Source organism: Polypterus senegalus, chromosome 1 (assembly GCF_016835505.1).
Source record: "Polypterus senegalus isolate Bchr_013 chromosome 1, ASM1683550v1, whole genome shotgun sequence".
NCBI lineage: Eukaryota > Metazoa > Chordata > Cladistia > Polypteriformes > Polypteridae > Polypterus > Polypterus senegalus.
In genome coordinates this window covers 296836859-296849677 of record NC_053154.1, presented here as the reverse complement: position 1 = coordinate 296849677, position 12819 = coordinate 296836859, and the positions used below count along the sequence as shown (strand labels likewise).

At 38.7% G+C, this 12819-nt stretch overlaps 1 protein-coding gene across 3 annotated transcripts in view; it reads left to right on the top strand.

Annotated features, from left to right (window-relative positions):
- Positions 1-2806: 2806 nt before the first annotated feature.
- sh3pxd2aa (SH3 and PX domains 2Aa) overlaps positions 2807-12819 on the top strand; it is a 363802-nt gene continuing 353789 nt past the window's right edge. For 2 of the 3 annotated variants that reach the window (XM_039776608.1, XM_039776599.1), the window contains exon 1: positions 2808-3372. In XM_039776608.1, coding sequence (XP_039632542.1) covers positions 3301-3372 — 72 coding nt within the window. In that variant the 5' untranslated portion in view covers positions 2808-3300. Of the gene's footprint in view, positions 3373-12819 lie in introns of all 3 variants that reach the window. The other variant, XM_039776615.1, reaches the window with a different exon arrangement.

The following is a 12819-nucleotide window of genomic DNA, read 5'->3' as shown; positions in this document are numbered from 1 at the left end:
CATTATGTTATGAGTTCTTCACTTATGGTGATTAATGTTGTAACCTTGTCCTGTAACACTTGTTCCCAAACAGCCCACCAGACTGTACTTGGTTATGTTGACCTCTTTTGTAAGTCACTTTGGATAAAAGTGTCAGCTAAGCAAGTAAATGTCATCTTATTGTCTAACCTGCCCAATCCAGACCAGGATCATAGCTGGGCTGTATCTTATCCTAGCTAGCATAAGGTGCAAGGCAGGAGCAAACCCTGGACAGAGTTCAAGTCAATCGCTGAGAGAACAAACACAATGTCCAGCCTGAAGCTCTCTATCATAAATCACTAAAAATTTTTCAGGATGTAAAACATTTGAAAAGCATTTGTATTCTGGTGTAATATTATGTTGTCTGTCTGTTCAGTTCCCCCTACCTCTGTTCAGCTTGGCCTACACAACCTCAGCACATACATACCCTCACACACCTGACACACTCTATGGCCAGTTTAGCATTGATGATTCATGTAATCAGGGGAGCACCCAGAGGAAACCCAGGCAGACCAGGGCTGTCTTAATGCATGGGCACAATGGGTACTGGCTGGGGGACCCAGGAGCATAGGGGCCCACAATGTTTCTGATGCCTATGTATGCTTCTGTTTATCTATCAAAACAGGGTCCCCAGCGCTCTACTTTGCTTGGTGGCCTATGGTGCTGTTAAGATGGCCCTGAGGCAGGCCCAGGGCGAACACACATACTCCACGCAAGTTGACCTGGGATGCAAACGCTGGGTCAACCACTGCACCACCATGCCACCCTAAACAAAGCAATGTGAATATGTTAAAACTTTTGTATTTTTTGTGATCACATTTTTATTAACAAAGTATAAATCCTAAACAACTGCAACAGCTCACAGAAAGGTACATTATAATACAGCAATAAAACACCCACCCATCCCTGGCCTTATATGAACAAAGATAGCCCCTCAGTGGAAGGCACAATGGGGAAAAAAGGGATAACTAAATAAATACCCTAAGTAAATTTTGGCATGCAGGACAAGTTGCAAGGCTGACTGTCAGTTTAAAATAGAAGTGCTAGACAAACCATCAATCTGTGCTTCAGATAATTCAAGCAAAGTAAGATTAAAAAAAAGAGGTTTTCGATAAATCAAAAGATAATAAACTAGGAGACTTCCAGCTATGACTAATTTTGCAGCAATTGTGCCTAGAGAGAGTAACCTTTGCTGGAAAGAAAGAGAGACAGCAGAAAGGTTCAGAAGAAGAAATAATTGAAGCAATAATGGTATTTTATGAGAGAATAGATGAGAGAATTTTCTGAAATCCTAACTGTGGGATACTGCCAGAACATGAGTAGAAATGTGTCTAGGAACTTACAAGAACAAAGGGAGCTCAGAGGGTTAGCTGATAAACCCATAGCAAAGTGTCTGCGGGGTGTTGTATACAAACGGTCCACAAATTTGAATTGAGTATGTTGGAGTTCTTGGATGCTAAGGTAATATTCTTAAAAATTATATTCCAGTCAAGAATAGTAAGAGAGGGAAGGTCACATTCCTAAAACAATCAAACAGTTAAAGTTGTAAAGATGGCTTTCAGTAAAGTTGTATATTACATAGAGACAGACTTTGTTTTAGGAGACAGAAACTGAATAAAGGAAAGCAAAGGAAGAAAGGGTAAAGAAGAAGACAACAAAATAGTGAGACTTAAGAACAGACCTAATCTGAACATAAAAGACTGCCAAATATTGCCAAGTGTGGAAATACCGCACTGCCTCCAGGTTGGGAAAGCAATAGGATTGCCACCAATAAGCAAGGCTGGATTTTGGAAAATGGGAGTGATGGGATGTAATTTTGGGCAGGGGCCTAAATGCTTCTCCACCTTACGCCATATAGAGAGAGCATAAGTAACTAGAGAGCCCAAATTTAGTGAAAGCTGTCTCGATCTAAAGCTACTCTATTGAAGAATTCCTAAACTACTGTAAATCACCCCCATTGATGAAAAGTACAAAATAATTTAAGGATGGATTTTCATGTTCATAACTATGTTACACCATATAGTGAGAGCATAAATAATTAGAGAGTCCAAATTTAATGCAAACTGCCTCGATGTAAAGTTATTCTATTGAAGAATTCCTAAACTAAATCACCCCCATTGATGAAAAGTACACAATAATTTAAAGATGGATTTTCACGTTCATAAATGCATGAATGAATGTTATTACTAAACCTTCCTATAAAATCTATATGTCCATTTTGTAAATACCTCATTGGAAGCATCAGGTACCAGGCATGAATAAATCCTAGAAACCCAGTCCATCAATGGATATTGGCTTTGACCCAATACTGGGTCGCCATTAAGCAAAAAAAAAAAGAAAACAACAATTCTTCGGAATGTAAAAATAAATCAAAGTTCCTTAATCAAGCTCTACGCGGACACTAGAAGATCGTGGAGTTTGTGGAGTTTACATCAAGGCTGCAGGAGCACTCCAGCATGAGTGGACTGGCACTTCATCCAGGGGACATGGACTGATTCCTGCCAGCGACCCTGACCAGGGCTAAGTTGGTTTTTTCTCTTGAATGGTGATTAGATGATTAGAAAGAGAAATGCAGCTGCATGCAGACAGCTGTATCTTCTTGTGAGAATGCAACACTTGGGCACTTCCCAGCCCTTGTGAAAAACCCAGTGAGTGTACCGGCAGCTTTGTTCCTCGCGCCGCCTCCGGCTCGTCCCCGCGGAAGCTCCATTCCCATTTGTCAGCCTGAGCAGGATTTCCCATCCCACTCCACGCCGAGAGAGCCACACAATAAGCACGTCCCATCCCAATCCCTGTAGCCCAGGCGTAGCAGTTCACTGGCCTCGATTCTCATTCTCAGCGGTCTTAGTTTGGATCGAGTTACTGGTTCTTTATAACCTGACCTTCTACGCCAGACTGGAGACACGAGCGTCGCAGCACATAAACTAAAGGCTGGACTGACTTGCCTCGCGACTTTCAAGCGGCTTGGACTCGGAAGTCGGGGACACCGCTAGCCGCGCGCTTCAGCGGTCGGGACTTGTGAGTTAAAAGAGCGAGAAGCAGCGCGCAGACGGCGTTTACGGATTACCGAGGCTGGACATGAATTTTCAAAAGACGTTTTCGGTGAGTGAAAGTCATTTTACCGCTACAAAGTCAGAGTGATAAGCAACGCGCGTCTTTGGGATATGCGCCTCAGCCGCCACTGCAACTGCTGCTGCTAAGGAGACAGACTCTCGAGGAGGAGTACACTCATCCACTCAGACCCTCGCACGTACAGAGAAGCCCCATCGAATCGGCGAAACCATGCAGCTCCGAACTGTCCAGGAGGCGAAAGTTGTGGATGTGGAGAAGAGGAGAAACCCGTCCAAGCACTACGTAAGTAACGGACTTGCTGTTTTTGTTTGGCGCGACACACAGCGAGCTGGCCTTGACACGCGACTCTTAGGGACGACGCCGCGGCTTCCCAGACGCACACTTGACGACCGAGGGACCCTCGAGAGATGCGCTAGGGTGATGCATCCACGGAAGCGGGTATAAAGCGTGGCCCGGTGTACTGTATATACCGCAGAAGTGCGGACACGGTACATGGTCGTGTTACATATTGTCATGTCAGTGGAGCGACATTAAAGGCGCCTCGGCAGGACCAAGGCAAGGCCAACGTGACACAAAGGAAGATGAAAGCTTTTATTCTATATAGCGTATTTCACATGTAATCATCTTACGGGGAGTGTTTAGAACAAATCGGATTTAAACAATAGGAGAGGCGTACCTCGGGGGGACCCACAGCTGGGAGGTAATAAAAAAGGAAGGATAAGAAGGAGGCAGCGGAATGTCATAGGGCAATGGGAGAACACCACAATTATTAGCTAAGGTCAATTCCCATTTATTGTTATTAAGTCCCTTACATATTGAGCTCAGCATGCGTTCATTTCCAATATAACGAAACTCCAAGCACAATTTAGAAACATAAAAAGACTAAATACATGCCATATTGGAATATAAATCTGTACATCCATCCATTATCCAGCCTGGTATTATAAATATGTACATTACTGGTCTGGAGTACTAGGGTGCTGTACTGTGTTAGCCATTATGGATGTAGTGGCTAACTAAAAAGATAACAGTATGCAAGCTTTTGAGGCAAGTCAGGCCCTATCTTGATTACAAGTTACCTGAAGAAGGGGCACGAGTTGCCTCGAACGCTTGCATATTGTTATCTTTTTAGTTAGCCAATAAAAGGTTTCATTTTGCTTGACAACATTACTGGTCAAAAGTTTTAGAACACCTCAGTTTTTCCAGTTTTTCTTCAAATGTAATCAGTTGAAATGCAAAGAATGACCTAAAATGGTAAAAAGGTATGCAGTAAACTGCCAGAGGTTTAAATTTAAAGTTTAGGTTAGCAAAAACTGAAAAAGGATATGTCAGAATATTGCAAATGGGCCTTTTTCAGGAAAAACTAGTAGGTTACAATGTACAGATGTTCTGCAGTAACTAAAGTAATTTAAGCCTTGCAAGTTGAAGCAAACAGTTTGCACCGGTGTCCCAACTTCTTCTGATTACTTAAAAACCCTTCTCTCTGTCTTAAAGCAGAGTTGGAACAGACTGTGTTACTATACCTTCCACACCCTAGCAAGTTGTAAATTTCAGTGAAAATGGCAAGAAAACAGCAATTAACAAAGGAAAAGAGACATATCATTATTACCCTTAGAAGTGTAGGCCTTTAATTTAGAGAAATTGAAAAAAAAAATATCAAAGTGTCAGTGAGTACGGTGGTGTCCTACACAATCCAAAGGCAATTGGAAACGGAAAGAAACTCTGATAGAAAGAGATCTGGCGGACCCAAAGTCACAAGCCAAACAGAAGACAAATTTCTGAGGGTCACCAGATTATGTTATAGACACCTTGTAGCACAACAGCTTCAAGCACAGCTTAACAGAGGTGGAAAAAAGCAAGTCTCAGTTTCTAATGTGAAGATGAGATTTTCTGCTGCAGGTTTGACAGGGAAAGTTGGCAGTAAGAAAGTCATTCATTAAAGGATAAAATAGGGCCTTGAAATACCGGCTGTGCACTACTGCATACTGGAAGAAAGTTTTATGAAGAAGTGAGTCAAAATTTGAAATCTTCAATTCATCACACAGGGTGTTTACACCCCATCTAGTTGGTGAAATGATGTTTCCTCAGTGGGTGACACTATTACTATCAAACATGGAGGAGGAAGTGTGATGGTCTGGGTTTCTTTTGCTGGGAGCACAGTTGGTGACTTGCATAGAGGGACTGGCGTTGTGAATCAAAAAGGTTACCGCAGTTTGGCTGATATATCAGCAAAAGGTGGCTACTTTGAATCAAACATTTGATAAAGTTTGTATGCTTAATGAATCCTTTACTTATTTTTTATTTGCCATTGTTTATTTGGTCTATGCCAGTGTAATATTGTCCAATTAGTACCTCAGAGGGTGTAGTAACACAGTCTGTTCCAGCTCTGCTTTAAGACAGACATGAAGTTTTTAAGTAATCAACAGAAGTTGGGACACCTATACAAATTGTTTGCTTCAACTTGTAAGGCTTTAATTGCTGCAGAACATCTGTACGTTGTAACCTATCAATTGTTCCCTGAAGAAGGCCAATTTGTAATACTGGAGTTTCCGTTTTTTTTTTTTAGTTTTTGCTAACCTAAACTTACTGCTTAACTGTTCATCATTTTACATCATTCAATGGATTTCAGCTGTTTAATTTTGAAGATAAACTGGAAAAACTGTGGTGTTCTAAAACTTTTGACCAGTAGAGTATACAATATAAAAAAAAAAATCACACTTTTTTGGTATCAAAGATGCTTCATGGATACAATATGATACCCAGTGAGAGAGACCTCAATAGACTTTACCTCAATGATGACATAATGAAGTTTGAGAAACATGCAGTCCGTGTTTTGGTTTGGTTAACTGATTGATAAACTGTTTTGGCATCCCTGCTATAGTTATGTGAAAAGTAAGTAAACTCCTTGAAATGTTTTTTTTTCTTTTTTAACATATGTAGACATATAAAGATTTGATCTTCTTTTAAACAACATCTAATTAAAACAGCATGACATTAAAAAAAATATTGCCTTAAAAAATAAGCAGATATTAGGTATACCCTTGGCTCTAATAGCTGGCATTGCCCCGTCAAGGAGAGATTTCCTGTAACTGTTTACTCATCTATGATGACATCTGAGAGAAAGTGTTTCCTACCTATTCATACAGAATTTTTTCAGCTTTGTCATGTTTGAGAGAGTGATGTTAAGAGCAAAGCCTGTTTCAAATCCATACACGGCATCTCAGTGGGATTCAGATCTGGGGTTTGAGATGGCCATTCTAAACCCCTCTATTTCTTTCATTCTAACCTTTCCTTGGTGGATCTATGGGTATGTTTAGAGTCATTCTAAAGTTACGTTTGTTTTTGGTTGAGGTTCACTCTTCTGACAGATGGTTTCACGTTATCCTCAAGCATTCTCTGGCATAGTGAAGAATTCATAGTGGATTCTATGATGGTGAGCTGTCTAGACTATGATTCAGCAAATAACCCCAAATCATACAAATACTGTCTTCAGGTTTTACCCAGACATCCATTCTGGTACCATGGCCTAATGATTCCGTCTTTGACTTGTCAGTCCAGATCATATAGTTTCAACAGTTCTGGATTTTGCCTAGGTGTTTGAGGGCAGACTTTTGTGTTGTTTTGTGATGGTCCTTCAGGACAGCAGAGGCTTCCTCCTGGCACACCTCCAATGTAAGTCTAATTTGTGCAGCATCTTTTATAATGGTAAACTCCTGCATTTTGATATCAATGAGAGTGAGAGATGCCTGTTGGGCCTATGATGAAATTCTGAGGTTCTTAGAGACTTATTTCAACACTTTGTGTTCAATTTTCAGGCTGAACCTGCAGGGGGAGCCTGACTTAGACAAGTTGGGAGCAGTTTGAAATTTTCTCCACTTGTAGATGATCCTCATGACAGTAGAATGGTTGATTTCCTGGTGCTTGCAGATGTCTTATTGTGTTCATGTGCTATCAAAAGTATTCAGGGCTCCGAGTTGTGACATTCTTCCCAGTTCAATGCATTCACGTTGTGACAGGGGGTGCTATTGCTCTCTTGAACCCTTGTTCACGACTCCAGACACCAGGAAAAAGTCCAAATGTTGACTTTATTTATCTTTCACAGTGCACAAAGCACCCTTACACAATCACAAATACAATAAACAATTCCTCCACTCCCAGACGCGTTGCCACCCTTCCACCCAGCTCAGCTCGCCGTCTGGGAGCTCCCACAGTCCTTTTATATAACCTGACCCGGAAGTGTTCCCGATCCCCAGTCCGTGTGATTCTCTATCACTTCCGGGTCAGATACAAGTCCTTCTTCTCACCCCGGAAGCACGTTGCTCTTCCTATGACGTACTTCCAACTTATAGGGCACAAATGATTCTTCGGTCCTCCCTGCAGCTCCCTCTTGCGGCCCCTGTGGTATCCAGCAGGGTTGTGTATAAAAACTACATAGTCCATGACTCCCTGCTTGTCTTCGGGGCACCTCCATACTGCAGGGAGGGCTCCATCTGGCGGCCTGGGGGTATTGGCTGGGATGACAAGCCGGCCAAAGACCACAACGTAAATTTTCAGTTGGACTATACAGAGAAACACTAATATACTGTTAAATTGTTTCATAATTTATATAAAAATGAAATTAAGGATAAACTGTATATTTATTTGAAAATAGAGAGCAAACTAAACATATTAAATGTGTGTAACTTCACTCCAGTTGCAATTCAACTATAAAAATGGTGGATCAGATTATATTTTTTATTTTATACAGTTGAAGAAGGAGAAAGATGAGTGTTATTTGATCATAACTTGGATAATTCGGATAACTTTGTTTTTTCTCTGATTTGGCTGACTTGTAGCTTCGCGTTCGCAGGGCGTTCACATAGTTTACTAATTTGGAATGCTGGACTTACTGTCAGTTTGACAGTATGTGAATGCAGCACTTTTGAGTCCATTCCCAGACCCATAGACATCTAGAACTGCCTTTCTGAGGGTCTAAAGGCCTCAGAGAGCTATTTGATCTGGTAGAGGTAATAACACACAGTTCAACAACAAAGAGCAAACCAGGCTAAGTGTCTGAAGATAGACTGGTTCCTCCAAGATCATCTGTAATGAGGTTTTAACGATCTGCACTTAATATGGTGCCCTGATTCCAATTTTAAGTATTTAGTGATAAATTTGGAGATGTATTTTTTTCCATAAGCAAAATTAGCATGTATACTTATTTACATTATACAGTTGTCTACAAAATGTAAATGTGACAGGATGCTTGTCATATCATCTTTGTATGGTACTGTTCTGTATACTTCTTCACATGACAACACAATGATAATAGATTATTTCCTTCAATTTCTGTCTCAAGGAGTGCCGCTAGATATTTGCCTTGACACAAGTTTCTTTTATTTTCACAACTGTCCTCCTCTGCAGCAGATGATGGTTTACCTAGTTAAATTTGAAAATGAATATTTGATGAATTAACCTTTCCATAGCACATCATCTTAGTCATCGGTCAGTAAAGGGGGTGGTGTATTAATATTTATTCACAATTATATTTTGTTAACTACAAGCCAAAATATCTGTCTGTGTTTTGCAAAATCATATAGCTGTAGGCAATGCTATATATGCTAAATCTTTGTACATATTTAAAGGGTTGGGGTGGTGAGTGAGCATATGGAAATGGGATTTAGAAATTACTATTTTAAACCTCTATTATAGAGTGTTTACATGATGCCATTGCCTATGGCACTACAGTACATTTAGTGTTATTGCTGGGAGAGCCAGAGGCTGCAGTGCATACCACCTGATCGATGATATGGTTGTCAGCTAATTTATGTGTGTGTGTGTGTGTAAATATAATATTATCAAACATTCTCAGTCCAGTTGTGCTCTGGGTTGTGAGGGGCCAAGGCCTATCCTTGGAAACTGCTCTGGATTCTGTGCTAGTTTATTGCAGGGCCAACTTCCAACATGTTTACAGAGCCAATTTGGATTTACAATTTTTTGTAAATTTGAAATTAATTCATAAGAAATTATTAATAGTTTCATAAACTTCATGTTCTTCTCAATATTGCTTATTATTTTGTAGGATTTTTTCCTATGTGAATATGATATCAGACAGAAACATTTGCCCTCTTTGTTAACTTCTGCATATTTATTTGGGGTATAACATTTACTTGAAGTCAGATGTTATTACAGAGTATTTGTGTGGGTAACTTGAAATTCCTTTCAATTCTAGACAAAGTCCTTTTGTAGCAGGATGGCTATGTAAAGGAGGTTTTAGTATTTCATATTAAATTGAAATTGCTGATGGTAGAACATTTACTGTGCACCATAGTGCATTTCAATTGAAGGTGGGGAGTTAACTGTAGGTGTATACACAAGAAAGGCTTTGTACGTTTGTCAAGCCATACAAATGCACTTTGGAACTTAAACATACTGCAGTGGTCATATTTTCAAAATGATATTTTTTATAAACAACTAATAAAATGTGGTATCTTATTAAGGAACATTTTGGGTTATTTGGAGACAATGAAATATCCAGGTTTGATCAAGTGTGACTGTTAAAATAACTACCATTTGAAGGACTGGTGTCTTTTTAAGGGTTGTGTCTTAGTGATCATACAGAAGACTACTTCAGGTCTCACTTCAAAGGCAGGACTTGCAAAAATTAGTTTTAGAAATTTACTGTACTTTTAAAACTTTATTGAATACATAGAATCGTCTCTAAGAGAAACAGATTTTTCCTCAGAATTGGCATCAAATGCCACATGCACTAGTGTTTAAGTGATACTCAGTCTCCATCAGTGTATTACGTAAGAGTTCATCATTAATTACAGTAGTAGCTGCTTTGTGTTTTTCAAATTGTTGATATTGGCCAGCAAAAAACATCTCCCCAAGTATCCTGAAAGGGATGAAAAAAAATGCAGTGTGTGACATCTGGTGATGTTGTCAGTTCAGGGATGAAATGAGCATACCTAGTTTCATATATTGGAAACACCTTTACAAGATGCATGTTCAATTAAGCTCTGAGCTATTTGGAGTATTAGTTGTTGTAATTATGGAAAACAAAATTTTAAGCCATATCTGGGATATTTCCCTATATGTGCTTTTTCCACTTTTGCTGATGCCTAGCAAAGTATTCTTTGCATTAAATGAGGTTTTACTACAGTTATTGTCTTCATTATATACCACCAAAGCTTCAGATTCAAAAGAACTTTAATATATTTAAAAACAACATGCCTATCTGCAATAACATTGTAACCTAGGTTTCATATGTTAGGCTTTGGCTTAGGCACACATAGCATTTTGTATAGTATAACTCCATTACAGCCAGATTTAGAGCCGAGTGCATTTTCACAAAATAACATATAGCCAGGTGGGAACCACACATGAGAAGATGCACATGGTCAATGAGTATGAATGATGCTACTGGATAAGTAGGTCTTGCTTCTTCTCACATTGCTGAAGGTGAGGTTTGAAGAGGCTCTTCTTCTACCTTAGTTGTTCCGTACAAGGAAAATCCCTGCCACTGCATGCTGTGCTAATTTCTGAATTTATTTATTTGGCCAACACCTTTTTCCAAAATGACTTACAATGTTTGACGTACAATTTGTTACATTTCTTTTCCTCTTTTTCCAGTTGGAGCACAGGCGGGTGAAATGACTTGCTCATTGTCGCACAGTGTCAGTGGCACGATTTTAATCCACAACTTCAGCATTTGAAGTCCAAAGCGTTAACCAATGTGTCATACTCATTTTAATTTTTCTCTTAAGTTTCTCCTTTTCACATAGAGTTTAATTTTTGTAATTTGATATTCTGCTGTAAGCAGGTCTTCATCTTCTATATTGTTTCTTTTTTAAAATCTCCTAAAGTTAAATAAGGTAAAGTAAGATAATATAATCATTCTGTTTCATCCTTTCTTACACTTTGAGGACAGAAACCCCTCTGTGATTGCAGTCTTAATGGAAATTCAAGTTAGTGTTTAGCTAGTATATTCCTCCACTTATACATTGCGCAACAGTGTTTCTCAACATTTATGGACTCGTGACGCAGTTTTACCTGTTGAAGTTTACTGTCAACCCATGTGCACAGATCAATGGGCAAAATGGGTTGGGTGTGAAATGTATGGGAGTTATACTGTGAACAAATTAGCTGAAATGGCATTTTTTTCCACCAAAACCAGAAACTCGTGTCCCACTGACAATATATTATGGTACATGATTATGACTATGATTATGACTCAATAATTTGATGGTATGACTTCAGACCAACTAGCATCCTCTGCAAGATTGGTTATTGCTTTAGCTCCCTGTATTTCAGCAAGGAAGGGTAGGAAATGTATCGATGCATGGATTGATTATTGTTCTTTTTCCTTCATTCTGTGCACAGAAATTTTTAGTTTGTAGATGTTTTGAGCTGGAAAGTTTTAATTACATTAGATTATCACATTCTAATAGTAGCCATTAATGGTTTATCTGAAATAATAGTCTCATGAATTATTTATGCAAACCTGTCACATTGCAGTTGAAATCTTCCTAATAGTGTTGAATAGTGGTTTAACAATCATTTCAGCAATGTTATTCCTGCAGTCGTGCCAAATTACAGTGCAAATGATAGTATAATAAGGCAAGATTTCAGTAAAGATTAACTGCAGAGGCTATTCAAATATTTTAGTCTGAACAGAATACCCTGCTGTTCTTGGATCACACTTGTTTTTGCTAAGTGTAGCAGGTTGCATTTTGCAAAAAGTAAAGTAAATGAAGCCAACATGTTGCAATACCTAGAATGGGATTAATTTAGTAGGTCAACTTGTGGTAGGAAAAATCACCATTTCTTTTGAAATGGGAGAATACATTTCTCCTCCTTTCTCCATAAGTCTGCTTAGGATTTATATCTTGGTATTCAGTGCCTAAAAGTTTCCACAACTACAGGTTGTGAATGAGTGAACTAATGTTTTTCATCCATCCATTCCATTTTCATAGATACTTAATCGAAGCCTGCTTGCGGTGCATAAGCTCCTTTAAAGGAATACTCTACCTAAAAGTGATACATTTTAAAAAAACATTACTTACTCCATGTAGTTTATAGTGGAGGAAGAGAAAAAATGTAATTTCATATCTTTGTGGAGAAATTAAATATTGAATATTCCAAGTCAAGATGGTTGATATGTGACCAGTACTATACAGTGCCAAATGATGTGGAAGAAGCCCGTGGAAAAAATAAAAAAATTCTTCCTTGTGTCGTATAATCATCATGTTCAATATCCATTTTTGTGGTCAAAACATTTCAAATTATGTGTGTTTTTTGCTAAGATGTTAACATCTACTTCCTGAAAACTCCACATTAAATGTAAACACATGAATTAAGAACAGGTTTCTTCACCAGTGAATGTAGATCTTTTTCAAACACACAGCATTGTGGGAATGATGTCTATCTTGTTTACATTTAATGCATAGTTTCTAGGTAGTAATTGTTAATATTTTAGCAAAAAATGTACACATTTTGTTTGTTTTGATCATACAAATAAATATCGGACATGTGGTTTATGCAATACAAGTTATGTGAGAGTTTTTTTTGGTTTTTCACTGGACTTTTCTTACATCATTTGGTACTACATAGTCACCTATTGACTATTCTGAGTTGAAATATTCAATATTCAATTTTTCCACGAAAACATGACATTAAAAATTTTCCTCTAACACCACTACAAACTGCATGAGGTAAGTAAAATAAAGTAAAAACATTTTTGGGTGG